Genomic DNA, 18,364 nt, shown 5'->3' on the forward strand with positions numbered 1-18,364 from the left:
CTTATGAAAGCATAACTGAGTTAATAATACATATAAAGTACAGATGAAATGAAAAAGGATTTCCTTTAAATATCCAGAATGGAGAGGAAACGGGGGTAGCAATGAACTAAGATTGGGAAAAATGTTGATTATTTTTGAGGCTGAGTGATGGGTACATGGAGATTTATTATACTGTTCTCTTGACTTTTGCCTGTGTGAAAATTTTTATAATAAAAAGTTGATACATAACATTATATAAAAAGTATATATATATTACATATAAATAAATAAATTCATGTATATTGTACATACAGTACTTAAAGCAGTAACCGGCACATAGTAAGCACCATATACCTGTTTGCTGTAGTGCTATTATTATTCGTATGAGGAGGTAAACAGAGAGGGTTCCTGCCCTCACAGAGCTCTCAGACCTTTGAGGGAGACAAACTTTAGATAAACACACACTCAAATCAAAGGAAAAGGAGTAAGTCTCAGAGAGTGGGAGAGGGAAGCAGAGGGAGTTAGCCTCTGGTATCACAGAGACGAAATCTAGACCTGGATACAAAGCCGAAACTTGACCTGGGGAGCCAGGGGATGGTTTCAGGTTGCAGGACCTATGGTCATATTTGGAAGGGTCTTACCTGCTACCTTGGGGATGGTAGACCAGAGGGAGCAAAAGTGAGGGCTGGGAGGGAGCCAGCTGGGAGAGGACAAACTTGGACCACGGTGGGGCCATGGCGAGGGGAAGAGGAGTGGGTGGGAGAGACGTTCAGGAGGCCAAGCGGACAGGCTGTGGGGCTAATGGGCAGTGGGAGGGGGGGTCCAGCTTGCAGTCCCCAGCTCTGCCCAGGATGACCAGGTCCCTACTTCGTAGTAGACACCGTCGTGGTAGCAGCCGCATTCCTGGATGGGCACGCAGGCTTGGCCGTCGTTGAGGAAGCCGGAGTCACACTGGCAGCCCTCGGCACAGCTATCCGGGCACTGCGGGGGGGCACTGAGTGCCCAGCAGCCCAGGGAGCAGGTGTCTGCACAGAGCTCGTAGTGGCTGTTAGGGGGGCACTGCATCGCTGCAAAGAGGGGGTGCAGGTCAGAGCCCCTGGGAGTGAGAGGCTGCAGGGCCCAGGGTCTGCCCCTTCTGTGCCTCTACCTCCCCCTCTCTCTGCCCCTCACTCACGACAGAAAGATTCGGTCCTCCAGGGTTCCACGTGGCCTCCAGCTGCCTGGCAAGCACTCACATAGGCATGAACGTTGCTGCAGAGAATGCTCGCGTTCCCGCCACCCACACAGAGATCAAAGACACAATCTTTCAAGGGACCCTGGGGATCCACCAGCTTGTGGCAGGCAGCCAGCGGCCCTGTGGGGCTGGTGAGGAGCCCACAGAACTGCTGCTGCTCGTATTTCTCCTGCAGCTCAGGTTTACACTCCAGCTCTGTGTCACAGCTTCCGCCAGGCTTGCAGGTGGGCGCGCAGGGAGAGCCCGGCACTGCCTCCTCCCAGGAGCTGCCAAACTCATTGGAGCTGCCTGCCTGTGAGCCGTCGGGCTTCTGGAAGTCGTCCTTGGGGTTGCCATTGTAGTTCCCACACAGGCCACACAGCTGCTGGTAGTAGTTGCCTGGGATGGTGACCCGCACATTGTACATGAGGTCGTAGGCCACGCGCAGGCCAAAGTCAGTCTCGATCACAACGTCTGAGCCATGCTGGGAGGCGCGGACCAGGCCCTCGGCCAGCACCACGGGCAGCCTCTTGTCCACACCATTCACCTGGGAGGTGGGAGATGCCGTGCTTCAGAGGGTACACTTCGAGAGGTCAGACCCTAGATCAAGCCCCTGCCTGACACTGAAGATCTGTGTGACTCACCTCTCTGGGTCTTAGTTTCCATATTTGTAAAATGGGCCTAATAATAGGGTCTTGTAGTTGGTTGAATGGTGGTTCCCCAAAGATATGTCCATCTAGAACCTCAGAATATGACCTTATTTGGAATAAGGGTCTTTGCAGATGTAATTAGGGTAAAGATCTTGAGATGGGATCGTCCTGGATTAGGGTGGGCCCTATATCTAATGACAAGTGTCCTTAAAAGAGCCAGAAGAGGAGAAGAAACAGGGACACACAGGGGAAAAGGCCATGTGAAAACGAAGACAGGGAGGGACTAGAGTGATGCAGCCACAAGCCAAGAACACCTGGAACCACCAGACGCTGCAAGAGGAAAGGGAGGATTCTCCCCCAGAGCCTTTGGAGGCGGTGCATCTCTTGCCAACACTTTGATTTTGGACTTCTGGCCTCCACAACTGTGAGAAAATAAATTTCTGTTGTTTTAAGCCACCAAGTTGGTGGTAACTTGTGACAGCAGCCTCAGGAAACGAATACAGGTCTCAATGTAATAACACCCTTATGAAAGCAGGGACCAGGAGGGAGGGGAAGATGGAGTGGAAGGGGTGGGAGAGAAGTCCGGAGGGGATAATCAAGGGGCAGGGAGGTGGAGACTGAGCCACATGGGAGAAGGTCTCGGTCCCCAAGGCCTCCTCCCTCCTTGGTTCCGCACTGTAGGCTCTGACGGGCACCTCCTCTCCTTGCGGACCCCATGCCTCCCACGTCTGCTCGGAGCTCTGTGCCCCCTGCCCCTGGCCTGAGTGCTGCACGTGCTCCACCCACAGATCACCCTCTAGCCCAGGCCCCTTCCCTTCACGTCCCACCCCTGCTCTCACCGTGACCTTCCGCTGCCTCTGCTCCAGCCGCAGGGTGAAGTTGGCCACCTGGACCGTGATCGCCCTGGTCACGCTGACTTTCCCATTGCCCCAGGCCACGTTCTCCTGCAGGACGGCAAACTGGGCCAGGCCAGGCCGGGTCCCGCAGGTCTGAGCCAGCGTGTACACACAGGTGCCCATGAAGTCGAAGCGGCGGCCATCGAAGGTGGTGTAATGCGGGTCTCCCGATGCCTGGCAGGTGGCAGAACCCACGGCCACACAGCCCAGGACGCCACCGGACGGCTTGCAGGCCTCGTGTGGGCCACAGCTGGAGGGCTCACAGGACACCAGGCCACCCTCCTCACAGCGGCAAAGGGAATTGCACCCCGACCCCGGGTGGAAGGTCTGGCCGGGCGGGTGGTAGGTGCCCTGGTACACGCAGCCACAGGAGGGCAGCGGCACGCAGGACTCACCGTTGAGCACGAAGCCCTCATCACACACGCAGCCCTCTTTGCAGTCGAAGCCACAGCCCCCAGGCACCGGGAGGTCTCCGCAGGACAGCGGGCAGCCGTAGGAACACGCCTCGTAGTGACTGTGGGGCGGGCAGCTCAGGGCTGCAGGGAGAGCGGCCATCAGCATCAAGAATCCCTGCTCCCCGGGGACACCGTGGACCTCCCCCCCACACACACGCATGCACACACACATGCTCACACACACTCACACGTATAAGCGGTCCAGCGGCAAGGAGACCCTCCTCTGTTCAGTGGGGCCTGGCAAACATTATATCACAGTTAATCTACTCCTGATAATTAAGATACTATTCCAATTTAACGGTGGTCTGGGTTTATCTGTAATGTCTTTAATGACCTTATTCAAGTTGGTAACAAGTTGTGGATCTGTGGTACATATTTTAACCATGCAAATGTGTGTGTGTGTGTGTGTAATCTATGCAGTGTATTTGTGAATGCAGTATTTTTAGCTTCTTCACTCTATAGCAGTAATGTAGTAGTAGTGGTAGTAGTAGTAATTCTATAGTAAATTAAAATATTTGGCCAGGGTGGTAAAGAAAAAAATAAAAAAGAATCCCTGTTTCTCTCTCCAAACTCCAGTCATCCCAGATTATAAAACAGGTGGTTTCCTCACAAAAAACAACCAAAAAAAAAAAAAAACCCTAAAACTGAACCCAATCAAGCCTCTATCTGTACCATCCAATACGATAGCCACACGTGGCCATTTAAATGTAAGTTAATTAAAATTAAGTAAAATTGAAGATTTAGTTCCTTGGTCACACTAGCTCGATTTCAAGTGCCCAATAGCCACACATGACTAGTGGTGACCAGATGGGACAGCTTAGGTATAGAACCTTTCCACCATCACCAGAGTTCTACTGGGCAGCACCATTATAGATCTAATATCCAGTTTACAAGAGAATCAGGGGACAGAGGGACAAATTAAATACACTGTGAAGAAGCAACTAGCCAAATCCAGAAAGTAGGAAATTCTGTAGAATAAATGACCTGTTTTTTCCATGAACAAAGGAAGGGGTGGATAGAGGGATAGACATGTGATAAAGCAAGTATAGTAAAACACAGATTGTAGAATCTAGATGGTAAGTATATGTGTATTCACTGTAAAATTCTTTCAACTTTTTTGTATATTTGAAAATTTTCATAATAATATGATGGGGAGAAAAAGGAAGGGGCTATTACAGGATAAAAATGAATACAGAAAAATCAACCCAGTGCAGTGTGGATTTGGTCTGGATCCTCATTCAATTAAAGTGAAAAAAAACACATTTTTTAGACAATTGGGGAAATTCGAACCCAGGTTGGGTTTTAGAGGATGTAAAAGAATTAGTGTTATTTTTGTTGTTGGTAATAACAGCACTGTGGTCATGTTGCTTAAAAGTCCTATCTGCTGGAGATGTTTACTAAAGTATTTGTGGCAAAATTCATGTCTAGAATTTGCTTTAAAATATTTCCACAAAATAAAAAAAGAAAGGGGCGGTGGTGGAGGAGATAGAGGAATGAGAATAGCAAAATATCCACAAGAGCTGAAGCTGGTGCTGGGCACATGGGTTCAGGCACCACCAAGGCCTCCCTCTGCCTGGTGTCTGAGTCCTCACAACCCAGTCTTCTAGAACTTCCAAGGGCTCCAAGGGCAAGAGGAGTTTTAAGGAAATAAGAGATTCTCAATTATTACAGAGGCCATAGAATGCAACAATTAACTGTACAAATTCAGGAGCCAACCGGCCTGGGCTCAAATCACGCTGCCCTGCGGTGTGACCCCAGGCAAGTTACTTAATATCTCTGCGGTTCCATTTCCTTGATGATCCCACCTCACAGGGTGGTGGTGAGGATGAAATGAGAGCTGTTAAGCCCTTAGAACAGAACCTGCCCAATGGGAAGTGTGCCACACAAGTCCTGGCTCTAATTATGCAAGTCCTTCCTAAAACGATCAGCCTGAGAATGTGCCTCTGATGGAGTTGCATCTGCTTTCCCACCGTCCCTTTTGCAAGTGTGCTTCTCCCACTTTACAGAAGAGAACAGTCCCGAATCTTAACACAGTATGCTGCCGTGGGGATGTGAAAACTTCCAGGGACACGAAGGGACAATTTCAAATATTACCATAAGCATGGAGACAATGGATGACAAATCATTACTGGTAACAAATCAGTTCCAGCTCTGCTCCCGACAAAACAGAAGGAGGGCCTCATAGAATCAGCTGCTCAGAAGTCATAAAAAGTAAGTTTTATGGCATCTCTCAGTGTGACTAACTTCCCTGCAACTCAAAAGGGGTTCAAAGAACGGACTGATGTTGCTCTAGCAGAACTCCTGCCACTTCCACCCACTTAGTAGTACCATATCTACAAAATGAAAATTAGAATTGATGCTACACCCTGTCTCCTTCCAACAACAGACGTGAACTATTGGGGGGAAAACCCCATCCATCTCATTAAGAGATGTCTTTCCAATACGTGTTTAATATTTTTTATCAGTTGTGTACTAACGAGACTTGCAATGATAACTCACTCTATCTTTTTTTTTTTAACACTTAGAGTCTATGGTCTCAGGCATTTCTAAAACTTATTAAATGTTGCTCACTCATGCATATGTTTGTGGCAGAGATGTATGATGGGGATTGTGACAGACTGACACTGGCCACCCTTTACTCTGGGTTTGGCCATGGTACTGACTTTGGCCAATGGGACATTAGCAAATGTGACGTCAAGCAGAGGCCTGGAGTGTGCTTGCCCACTGGGGGCTGTCCGCCCTTGCTGCTCTTAGGAACCTTGAGACCACTGTGTGAAGAAGCCTGTGCTAGCCGGCTGGAAGATGAGACCAAGCAGAGCAGAGACAAGCAGTCCTGACTGAGGTCCTCCAAACCAACCAGCCTGACAACTGCCAGATGTGCAGGCAGGGATCCTTAGGAGCTCATCTCTGAATGACAGCTGCCAAATGGGAATCAGACCTGGGGCCACCAGATGTATTCAGCCAACTTACAAATATCTACTGCATCTGTGACTTCCTAGCTGTCATGATCCCAGGCATGTAACAACCTTTCTGAGCCTCTGTTTCCTCATCTGTTAAATGGGTATAACCACAGCCCCTACCTCATGGGGCTGTTATAAGAATTCAATGACTTAATGGTATTTATACATTAATGAATATACATAAGGCTGAGTCCCCCAGTCGTCACTCTCGGTACTCACGGCAGAGTTCCTCACTCCTCCAGGGGTGCACAGCGGCCCCGGCGGCCTGGCATGCAGCAGCATAGGAGGCCAATGCGTCACACAGTGGTCCAGACTGGCCTGGCAGCAGGCAGCGGTCGTAGACGCAGTCTCGCACAGCACCCTGTGGGTCCAGTGTGTGGTGGCACTCCCGGAAGGGCCCACTGGGGTCGGCAAGGATCCCACACTCCTTCTTGCTCTGCAGCTGCTGGGCCACCAGGGTGTCCAGCTTGGGACAGTCGCCTGGCTCAGCTGCTCCACAGCCTGGCCTTGTTTCCGCCTGCCAGCTCTTCCCGAAGGCCAGTGCGTTGGCAGCTTGGCCTCCACCCCTCAGAGCCAGGTCGTCAGCTGGGTCCCCATTGAAGTTCCCACAGAGCCCGCACAGGGCCCCCGCATAGCTGCTGGGCACCTTGGCAGTCACATGGGCATCCCAGTTATAGGTGACAGTCAGGCCAAAGTCTGTGCGCACGACAGCATCTTGGCCCTTGCGGAACACCTGCACCTGCCCATCTGCCGCCTGGAAGGGCAGGTACTGAAGGATGCCGTCCACCTGGGTAGAGATGCGGGAGGACCAATAGGTCAGGGTATTCAAGGCTCTGTGGCTCACCCTTCACTCACTCAGCTCTGGCTACTCTGGGCTCCTTGTTATCCTCTTGAGCACATTATGCTTGATCCACCTCAGGGCCTTTGCACTTGCTGTTCCCACTGCCTGGCAAATCATCCACCTCTCTTCATCCTTCAAGTATTTGCTTAAATCCAAATCCCTAACCCATGGCATTCAAAGCCTACAGGATCTGTCTCCCTATTACCTCCCTGACCTAACCTCCTCCCACTCTCCCCCTCACTCATTCTGCTGTAGCCACACTGGCTTTCTTGAGATTCCCCCAACTCTCCCAGTTTAGTCTAACTTTAGGGCCTTTTCACCTTGCCAAGAACACCACCTACCACTTTGCTCCTGGCTGCTTCCCCTTCATTCTTTAGGACTTGGCTTAAATCTAAGCCCCTTCCCTAGAACATCCTGCTTAACCTTGGCTCTTGTCCACCTTTGTGCCTGCACCACCTCCCACATCACTCACTCGGGCTCCCTCCTGTCTCCTTGCTGTCTCCCAGGACATGTTAAGTGCACTCCCACCTCTGGGCCTTTGCACTTGTTGTGACCTCTTCCTGGGATACCTCTCATCACTCTTTACTTGGCCACCTCTATTTCATATTCTAGGCATCAGCTTTGATCCAAACCCCTTACAATGGTCTAAAAGACCATACATGATCCGAGCCTCACTGCTCTCCAATTTAATTCTTCAGGACTGCTTCATTCCCCACCCTTGGAACTCCAGCCATGCAGGCATTTTGATATTCTCCTGAACTCACCAAGCTCAGCCCAGCCTCAGGGCCTTTGCACTTGCTATACCCTATGTACCCTATGCTTGCAACATACCTACCCTCTTCCACATCTTTATTCTTTGTCTGGCTGCCTCCCCATCACCCTTCACATCTCAGCTTAAAATCAAATCCTCTACCCACTAGGCCCTTCTTGTCCCCTCTTTTCTGACTTCATCCCCTACCAACCTCTCTATCCCATCTCCCCAGGCTCACTCTCTCAGGTGCAGCCTCCTTGGCCCCATGCTGTTCTCCTGAACTCTTCAAGCTCAGTTCAGCCTCAGCCTTTGCACCTGTTGTTCCCTCTGCCTAGCAACCACTACTCTTCACCTGGTGGTCTCTTCCTCATCCTTCAGATTTCAGATTAAATCAAAAGCCTCTATCATAGCCATCCCCTACATCATCTCCTACCTCGCTCTCCCTTCCCTCTCTCCATTCCAGGCCCACTGGTCTCCATGCTGTTCCTCTACCCTTCATGTTTGTTCCTGCCTCAGAGCCTTTCAGTTGCTGTTCCTTCTGCCTGGAACAGTCTTCCATCCACTTCCATCCCTGCCTGTTCCATCTCTTTCTTCAGGAAAGGCAATAGAATGCAGAGGTTAAGAGTATGGACTCTGGAGCCAGACAGCTTGGCTTCAAATCTTGGCTCTGCCACTCATTAGCTGTGTGACCTTGAATAGTTGACTTAACTTCTCTGTGCCCAGTATTCTCCTCTAACAAGATTACCTATTTCACAGGGTTGTTACAGAGATTAACATATGAGTTACTGTATGTCAAGCATTTAACACATAGAAGTAAATTTTATATATATATATATATATATATATATATATATATATATATATATATATATATATATATATAAAATTTACTGGGTGGTGGACCCTGTAAAAACCCTCTATCCAGAACCCTGTGGGCCCATCTGTAAGTACCCCCACACCCCTGTAACACTCCCCCAACACCTTTTATTCCCGACTTTTCACATGTCACCTTACTCTCTGAGTATCAATTTTCCTCCAGAAAATGCACCAATCTTTAACTTTGGAGGGATCATAACAATAAAACATTGAGTCAACATTTACTGAACACTTGTTGGGCACCAAGGTCTCTTTTAAACATCCTACAAACATTAACTCGTCAAACCTCCACAACCACCTTGTGAAGCGGCTCGCATTGGCAAGGCACCATCTCATTATCCCATTTGTCAGAGGACAAAACTGAGGCACCGAGAGGCAAAGTCACACAGCCAGGGAGAGGCAGCACCACCTGGCTGGGGCGCCCCAAGCCTAATCACTGGCCACAAGGTCTTCTAGCAGACCCCCACCCTCCCCCAGTGGCCAGACCCCTACTCTTTAAGGGGGATTCCCTGCCCCTCCACCCGGCCTTGGGCGCCCATCACTCACCAGCACTTGCCCAGGGTACTCCCGGCGCACGGCCACCTTCACGCCGCGAGCCTCCACGCGCAGGGCGCGCGTGTAGCTCACCCTCTGGCTGCCCCGATGCTCGTTTTCCACCAGCACCCGGAAGGCAGGCAGCCCCGCGGCCTGGCCGCACGAGCCGGCCAGCAGGTACGTGCAGGTGCCCATGAAGTCGAAGCGCCGGCCGTCGAAGGTCACGTAGTGCGGGTCCCCAGACGCCTGGCAGCTCCCGAAGCGGTCGGGGTAACAACCCAGGAGACCGTTCTGGACGCGGCAGCGCTCGCCCGCTGGGCAGCCCTGCGTGTCGCTGCAGCGCATCTGCTTGGTGGCGGCGTCACAGGTGCAGCGCCGCCGGCAATACTCATCGGCCCACACCTCCTGGCCGGGAGCGAGCGGGCGGCCCTCGAAGTTGCAGCCGCAGGACGAGGCGGCCACGCAGGCGCCGCCGCTGGCCACGAAGCCCGGGAGGCACACGCAGCCCTCGACGCACGGGCGCGCGGAGCAGTTGGACGGCGCCGCGGGGGGGTTGCAGGAGGCCGGGCAGGCGGGGCCGCAGAGCTCGTAGCGGCTGTTGGCGGGGCAGGACAGGGCTGCGGGGACACGGGAGGGGGGGGTCAGGCCAGCACAGTCAGAACATGCCAGGACTTCCCTCCCCAACCCAGCTCCTTCCTCAGAGCTCCCCATCTCAGTTAATGACACTTTCACCCTTCTGGGTGCGCAGGCCCCAAACCTCAGAGATATAGTTGACTCCTTCCCCTTTATTCACTGGACAACCAACATGTCGGTAAATCCTGTGAGCTCCATATTCAAGATCTATCCAGAATCTGCCCCTTTTTCCTTTCACCCCAGTCCCCACCCTTGTCCTGTTCACCCCAGCAGCCTCCTGCCTGGTCTCCCCCCTGCTCCCATCCTGCATCCCATTCTATTCCTCACATGCAGCCAGAGGGATCCTGTGAACACTTGAGTTAGATGACATCCCTCTCCTGCTCAGAGCCCTCCTGTGGCTCTGTCTTGCTCAGGGTAAAAGCCAGAGTCCTCCTATTGGTCCATGAGGCTTCCCATAATCCACGCTCTGCCCCCATCACCTCCCTGTCCTCACCTCCTCTCACTTTCCCTCTGGCTCACTCCGCCCCAGCCACAGTGGCATCCTCTGTGGTGCTCACACTCCCGCCTCTGGGCCTTTGCACTGGCTTTTCCCTGTGCCTGTATTAGCCTTTCCTCACATGGCATGTGGTTAAGAGAAGGTTACTGGAATGTAGATGGCCTGGGTTCAAATCCCAACTCTCCCCTTCTTAGCTGTGTGATTGTGAGCAAACAACTCCAATTTCTCTGTGCCTCAGTTTCCCCATCAGTAGAATGGGATAATAATAGTCCCAATATCACAGGAGGCTCATCTATGTAGAGACACCCCATGTAGAGCATCATTATGAGCTCACACTGTTCCAATGGCAGCTTCTCCCAAGGGCCTTCCCTGAGCACTCTCTTCATGAGCCTCCCATTTGCTCTTATCCCATGAACTCTGTTTCTTTCACTCTCTGAAGCTATTCCACAGTTCACTGCTTACTCTCTGTCTCCCCCGCTAGGATTATAAGTTCTGTGAGAGTGGGAACCTGATCTGTCTCAAACATGGCTGAATCTCCAGCACCAAGGACGGGGCCCGGCCCACGAGAGATGCCCAGTAAATACTTCGAAAATGAATGGGTAGATAAGTGAATGCACTGGTTCTTCTTTTGCACCAGGCATTGGGGAACTCGGCGGTGATGGGGAGTGGTGTTTACTGGGCAGTGAGGACACTGCAGTGACCAAGACAAACCCCAAATGGCCTCAGTGTCTCCCCCAGACTTACCCCTCTCTGGAGTCCCTGTCCCAAGCCATGGGCCTGGGCCTGGAAGCCTCCTCCTCCTTCCTGTGCTAGCCTTTCTGCCTCCTGAACATTTCTCTGGGAGCCTCACAAGGGCAGAGACAGGTGTTTTGGTCCCCACTGTGCTCATCGTCAGCACAGGGGTGGGGCCAGATAGGGACTCAGGGAATGCATGTTGAATGAATGAATACATGAGTGAATGAATGATTCAGTGGATGGATACCTGGCTATGGAGCTGGGACTTTATCCAGAAGACATCGGGGAATCATGGAAGAGATGTTCGCATGTCTGCTTTGGGACATCTCATGCCAAGTCTTTGCAGATGCCCTTCTCTCAGCTTGGAACCCACTTCCTGCCCCCCCGTTTTTCTATCTAGCTCCAATCCCTCCTACAGGCTTCAGATTGGGCATCCCTTTCTCTAGGAGATCCTACTTGATTCCCCAGACTGAGTCAGGAAGCTTCTCTGGTCTCCCATAGCCCCTCTGAACTTCCCCCATCCCAGCCCTGACCACTCTGGACCATCACTGTCTAGTGTGATACGTCTGCCCCAACCTTAGGCTCACTGTGGGCAGAGCCTGGCCATCTTGGCCATTGCTCCGTCCCTGGCATGGTCCAGCTCCAGGCTGGACCACAGTAAATGCTCAGATATTGAGCAGATGCAAGGGGTCCCCTGCCTCCCACATGTGCTCCCAGCCCCCACCAGGGTATCACTCACGGCAGCTGGCTGGCAACCTCCAGTTCCCAACAGAGATGCCAAACTCCAGACAGGCCTGGGCGTAGGCGCTAAGGGCACGGCACAGGCTGGCCCGGTCCCCATGGGCCACACACAGGTCATATACACATTCCTTCAGGAAGGGCTGGGGGTCCAGGGCATCACGGCAGACAGCAAAGGGGCCATCGGGCTGGGTCAGCATGCCGCAGAGACGGCTGCCCTCATGGTGCTGGGCCTGGTCTGGGGTGCAGGAGGGACAGTTGTTCTGGCAGCCGTCCTCACATAGGTAGTCCTCGTCGTCCAGCTTCCAGCTACTGGCAAACTCCACGGCATCAGGAGCCTGCTCCCAGTCAGGTGTAAGGAAGTCATCAGTGGGGTCACCATTATAGTTGCCACACAGACCGCACACCTGGCCTTGGAAGTGCGCGGGCAGGCTCAGTGCCAGCTGGGCATCCCAGTCATAGGTGACTACCAGCCCGAAGTCCAGCTCTACCACGGCCCGTGTCCCACTCTGGTACACGCGCAGGCGGCCCTCAGCCAGGGAGGCAGGCAGGCGTGAGCGCTGGCTGTCGATCTGCAGGAGTCAGGAGAGGAGGGTCAGATCCCCGTGTGGTCTGCCCTTCAGCCCCTCATCTCCTCCCACTTGCTTCCCCTGCTCTAGCTGCGTGAGGATTCCTTCCTCCTGTTAGTGCCACCGACCAAGCCTCAGGATCTTTGCTCCTGCCTTCCTCGTGACCTGAAATGTTCTTTCCCTTAGATATACACGTGGCTCACTCCCTCACCTCTTACAAAAACTTTGCTCAAATGTCACCGTCTCAGGGAGGCTATCCCAGACCACTCTATTTTATATGGCAACTCCTCCCTACTCCCTATTCCCCTTCCCTGCTCTCTTTTTTTCCCTATGGTGTCTAACCTTCTAAAATGTCATCTGCAAATATCTGATGTTTATCATCTCTCTAACTTGACTACGCTGTCAGCTCCACGAAGACAGGGCAGCTGCTTCATCTCCAGTGCCTAGAACTGTACCTGGTAGAATAGCAGGTGCTCAGTAAGTGAATGAAGCCCCTGCTGTATTAAATAAACATTCACTGGGCACTGACCCTGTGCCTGGCCCTGGCCTGGGAGATCCTGGAGATACACGATGACAAAAACAACCCCAGACACTACTGTCATGGGGCTCCCAGTCCAATAGGGGAGACAGACCTGTCACTAGACAATGACAGATCAGAGCGATCAGGGCTGGGATAGTGGAGGCACAGGAGGCTGCAGGAGCCTAGAAAAAGAACCAGACCCAAACTTCCAGGTCAGGAAAGGCTTCCTGGAAGAAGGGACAGCAGAGCTGAGCCATAAAGGACCAGTGAGAGATAGCCACGAAAACCAGGAGGGGGAGTGGTGTTCCTTTGCAAATGTCCTGAGTGGAGAGAGAGTCCAGCCAGGAGATAAGGAGTGTGCTCTCTCTGTCCCCTGGGCCCATTTTCCTCTTCCTGAGCATGTCTTTCTTATCCTTTCTTCACAAAGTCTTGTCTTAGCCAAGAGGATGGGGTATGAAAAAAGGAGTAACAGGCAGAGGGGACAGCATGAGCAAGGTCAAAGGTAAGATAGATTGTTCATTCAGTCAGCAACGCCTCCATGAGCCTTCCTGTGTGTCCAAGCCTATGCCAGGCAGTGACCGAGACAGCCCACATTCACAGGCTCTCAGTCCAGGGACCCCCGTTCAAATCTGTCTTTCCCCTAAGACCAGTGATCTTCATTTTTAAATGACACAAGTAGTGCCTGTTCAGTACAGAAAACTTACGAAGTATGCACGAGCAAAAATGAAAAAAGAGAAAATCACCCATAGTGCTGTACACATACACACGGGGAGAGGGAAGGGTAAGCTGGGACGAAGTGAGAGAGTGGCATTGACATAAATACACTACCAAACGTAAAATAGATAGCTAGCGGGAAGCAGCCGCATAGCACAGGGAGATCAGCTCTATGCTTTGTGACCACCTAGAGGGGTGGGATAGGGAGGGTGGGAGAGAGACGCAAGAGGGAGGGGATATGGGGATATATGTATACGTATAGCTGATTCGCTTTGTTGTGCAGCAGACTAGCACAACATTGTAAAGCAATTATGCTCGAATAAAGATGTTAAAAAAAATACTCACATTTATGAATCATGCCAGGTTTTTTTCTACGTTTAAATACATGTATACTTTAAAAAAATAATGAAACCATGCTGAAGTCACCATTTCATGAACTCCTCTTTTCTCCTAACAAGCTCTTGTGGACATCCTACCATGATCCTACCAGGAACTGTAAACCTTTGTCAGGTCGCTGACCTCTGTAAGGATCTGACAAAGTAATGGACCCTCTCCCTGAAAAACTACACAGCATATGCAAGATTCTGCACATAAGTTCAAGGGATTTGAGGTCCCCCTGAGCTTGTGTTCAACCTCTCTAGCCTTCAAGAACACTACTTTAATCCACTTGGTTATTGATCTCACAGATCGACCTGCACACTCACAAAGCGAGGGAGATACAAGAATATTCACGGCAGTACTGCTTGCCAGCATGAACAAAGCGTCCAACCACAGGGGCCTGAGCTAAATAAACTGTGATGCATCCAGCCGATGACAAACTGTGCAGCTGTAGAAAGGAGAGAGGAGGCCCCCTTCCTACTGACAAGGAGACAGCCTCAGAATGCACTGTTCAGTGCAAAAAGTCAAGTTCAGAACAGAGCACAAGTACAGTACTGTTTGCTAAGAAAGGGGAGACGTAAGAATGTATTGCTTGTGTCGGCATAAAGAAACCCTAGATGAATACTCAGGAAACTAGTAAAAGTCATTACCTGTGGCGAGCAGGGAAAGCAGGTAAAGATAGGCGTAAAAGCAGGATCTTTCACAACATGCCTTTTTGTTTTGAGCTGTAAATTCTTTTCCTATTTAAAAAAATTAATCGCAGCAACACGGAAGAACCTCGAAAGTATCATGCTGAGCAAAAGAAGCCTTACACAAAAGGCTTCTTGCACTGGATGATTCCGTTACTATGAAGTTCTTGAACCAGCAAAACTAATCTACGGTGGAAAAAAATCAGAACTGTGATTGCCTCTAGGGGTGTGTGGGCCATTGTTTGGGAACGGGCATGAGGGAATTTTCTAGAGGGATGAAAACCTTCTATATCTTAACAGAGGTTTGGTTTGCACATTTGTCAAAACTCAGTGAACAGTGATTCGTGGATTTTATTATGTTTAAATTTTGATTTGTGGATTTATTTATGATTTGTGGATTTTATTATGTTTAAATTTTGTTTCAAAAGTAAGCAAAAAAAAGTGTGAAAATATTGCATTCTAGTTAACGGTATGCTTGCTAAAATCTTTAGGGGTGAAGTGTATTGATGTCTAGGACTTACTTTAAAGTGCATAAAAAGTAAGAGGGTTTGTTGAGTGGACAGAGGGATGGACAGTTGATAGATGTGTGATGAACTAAGAAGAGTAAAATGTTTAGAATCTAGGTGATTGGCAAATGAGTGTTCACTGTACAATGATTTCAACTTTTCTGGGTGCTTGAACATGTTCATAATAATACAGTAGGAAAAAGGGAAATTATTGTTTCTATTTATTTTGCTGTTATTATATTTCTGTAATTTATATTGGCTGAGTAGTAATCCATTTACCAGAGGCAGAATAGCCTAGAGGTTAAGATAGAGACTCAGGAGCCAGCCTGGGGGCGTTCCCAGCTCCATCTCTTACTAGCCCTAAGCCCTTGGGAAGTCCTTCATCTCTCTGGACCTCAGTTTCCTCATCAAAAAGTGTTAATGGGGCTTCCCTGGTGGCGCAGTGGTTGAGAGTCTGCCTGCCAATGCAGGGGACGTGGGTTCGAGCCCTGGTCTGGGAAGATCCCACATGCCGCGGAGCAAGTGGGCCTGTGAGCCACAACTACTGAGCCTGCGCGTCTGGAGTCTGTGCTCTGCAGCAAGAGAGGCCGCGATAGTGAGAGGCCTGCGCACCGCGATGAAGAGTGGCCCCCGCTTGCCGCAACTGGAGAAAGCCCTCGCACAGAAGACCCAACACAGCCATAAATAAATAATTTTTTAAAAAAGTGTTAACAATAATAACGCCTACCCCCATAGATTGCTGTGAGCATTAAATGCGTTAACACATGGAAAGTGCTAAGTGACAAACCCAGCACATAGGAGGCGCTCACTACATTTTTAGTGTTTAGTGACTTAAGAAATTACCCACTGTTGGACATTTTGTCTTCTTTCTTTCTCTCTCCGCCCGCCCCCTCTTCTTGCTATTATAAACCCATCGGCATAAACTTTTTCCCCCCTAACCATATCTCTGAGCATTCTAAAAATTTTTAGAAATCGAATTGCTGGACAAAAGGGGTTTAAGGTTCTGCCACTGATTTTCAAATCCCCCCTCCCGAGCCCCCACGCCCTCGGCCCACTTCTCTGCACCCTCCACCCCTTGGCAAAGGGCTCGGGTTTGGGGCCTGACACTCAGGCACTGCCTCCTCCTTCTGCTTGTTGGGTGACTCATGGGTTTCTTTTTAACCCGGAAGCCTCCTCTGGGTCCTTACCCGAGCGAAGCCAACTTCCCCGCGGGCCAGCGACACCGCGTGGCTGTAGGCGCGCACGGTAACCAAGCCCACGTAAGAGACTCTGCGGCTGCCCCGGTGCTCGTTCTTGCTCTCGACGCTGAAGGCAGGCAGGGTCTGGTCGTCGCTGCACAGCTCTGCCATCGAGTACAAGCACGTGCCCATCATGTCATAGCGGCGGCCATCGAAGGTGGTGTAATGGGGGTCACCCTGGGCGCGGCAGGTGGCCACGGAGGCCGCCACGCATCTGGCCTGCCCATCCAGCACCTTGCAGAGCTGCTTGGGACCGCACTGCTTGCCTTTGCAGGAGGCCTCCTCCTGGGTGTGCACGGCTGGGGAGGGAAGGGGGAGAAAGAAAGAGTCAGGAGTGTCCACCCCACCAGGAATCCTGGAGCTCTCCCATCCTGGGGAGTTTGGGCAGTTGGCTCACAACTACCCATTCTAGAAGTGGGGGGACTGAGGTCTGGAATCTCAGAGGGAGAGAGCTGCTCAGGCCTGACTTCTCTTAGGTTTTCTGGTTCCCCAGAAAACACAGCTCAGCCCAGAAGAGCTGAAAGGTGGTGAAGAACCACCAGGCAGGAACAGTCATGGAAAGGTTAATGCGTGGCTTTTCTCTCCCTGTTTCCCCCTTGCCCCTACCTTCCCAATCAGGCTAAAAGGCTAAGGGACCGTTTTTATTTTTTATTTCTTTTTAATTTTTGGCTGCACCACACAGCATGCAGGATCTTAGTTCCCTGACCAGGGATGGAACCCGTGCCCCCTGCAGTGGAAGCGCGGAGTCCTAACCACTGGACCGCCAGGGAATTCCCTAAGGGATCTTTTTTAAAGATAGAAAATGGAAGACAGAGACTGTTCAATAGAATGGAAACGGTGGTGTCAGGCTGCCTAGGTTAGAATCCTGGCACAGTCAATTAGCTGTGTGACACTGGAAAGTAATTTATAATTCTGTGTGTCTCAGCTTCCTCACTTGTGACATGGGGGTGATAATAATACCTTCTTCACGGGGATAGTTGGGGAGGGGGGAGTGGCCTGCTTTAAATAAGCTAAAATATAAGCAGGGTTTGGAACTGATCCCAGGTGTTAATTAGGTTAATTATTACCTGTTATAATCAATCACCCACCTCTTCCACATTACTATTCAAGCCTGAAGTGGCCCTTTGAAGTTGGGTGGCTTCCATGCCCTGGAGGATGGATGGGAGGGGCATTTTTGCCAGTGCTGGGAACCCTACTGTCTAGGATCCTTGCTTCGGGAAGGGGATCCACATAGGAAGAAACAGCTGTGCCTCCCCTGCCTCCTAGTCTTCAGAAGCTCTTGCCTTCTGTCTGCTCATAATGATAGCTCACCCTTATGCAGCCCTACTCACTTGCCCGATACCGTCTAAATGAGCTACAAATGTTAACTCATTGCACTGTCACCTAACAGCCCTGTGAGGGGTGCAGTTAGGATCCCCAGTTTACAGATGTGGAAACAGGTCACACAAGCAGAGGTGGGATTTGAACCTGGGAAGCCTGGCTTTAGCATCTGTGCCCTCAAACGCTGCACTGCTTGGAGGCAACTCCTCGACAGGCTGGGCCCAAAAGTACACACAGGGCCAGGTCCTAGAAATTAACTATGTTAACACATACAAGGCACCTAGAGTGGACCCTGGTATGTTGAGAAATACTCCCCCCACATGGTAGCCATCATTATTATACTTTTAGACCTCCTGAGTTTGGCATTCCTATATGAGGTGTTGGGGGAGTGGCAGTTAGCAACTGGTATGGTTGTGTGTCAGTAGCTAAAATAACAAAATATTCCCAAGCTGGTTGGTGAGAAGCTGCTGACCTGACCCGACCCCTCACAAAGATCTCTCCCTCTTGGCACCTTGGCTCTCCCCAGGAACCTTTCCCCAATGCCACCCCCCACAAAAGCAACAGACAAAGGGCTGATGCCAGACACCCTGGGGGCTTCTAGGACCCTGCTGCAGTGCTCTGACTGGCATCTCTTCAGGCTGGTTGGGACCCTGGATCATATCAGTTGCTAAAC

General features: G+C 51.0%; 1 protein-coding gene across 2 annotated transcripts in view; it reads right to left on the reverse strand.

The window, feature by feature from the left end:
* The window catches only part of FCGBP (Fc gamma binding protein), a 49,596-nt gene that overhangs the window by 17,480 nt on the left and 13,752 nt on the right, over positions 1 to 18,364 (reverse strand). For both annotated transcript variants that reach the window (XM_057534767.1, XM_007179969.3), the window contains 7 exons: positions 16,321 to 16,670; positions 11,759 to 12,329; positions 9,168 to 9,772; positions 6,373 to 6,940; positions 2,682 to 3,274; positions 1,154 to 1,739; positions 847 to 1,046 (listed from right to left, as the gene is read on the reverse strand). In XM_057534767.1, coding sequence (XP_057390750.1) covers positions 847 to 1,046; positions 1,154 to 1,739; positions 2,682 to 3,274; positions 6,373 to 6,940; positions 9,168 to 9,772; positions 11,759 to 12,329; positions 16,321 to 16,670 — 3,473 coding nt within the window. The remainder of the gene's footprint in view (positions 1 to 846; positions 1,047 to 1,153; positions 1,740 to 2,681; positions 3,275 to 6,372; positions 6,941 to 9,167; positions 9,773 to 11,758; positions 12,330 to 16,320; positions 16,671 to 18,364) is intronic.

The sequence above is a fragment of the Balaenoptera acutorostrata genome, chromosome 19, assembly GCF_949987535.1.
Source record: "Balaenoptera acutorostrata chromosome 19, mBalAcu1.1, whole genome shotgun sequence".
Taxonomy (NCBI): Eukaryota; Metazoa; Chordata; class Mammalia; order Artiodactyla; family Balaenopteridae; genus Balaenoptera; species Balaenoptera acutorostrata.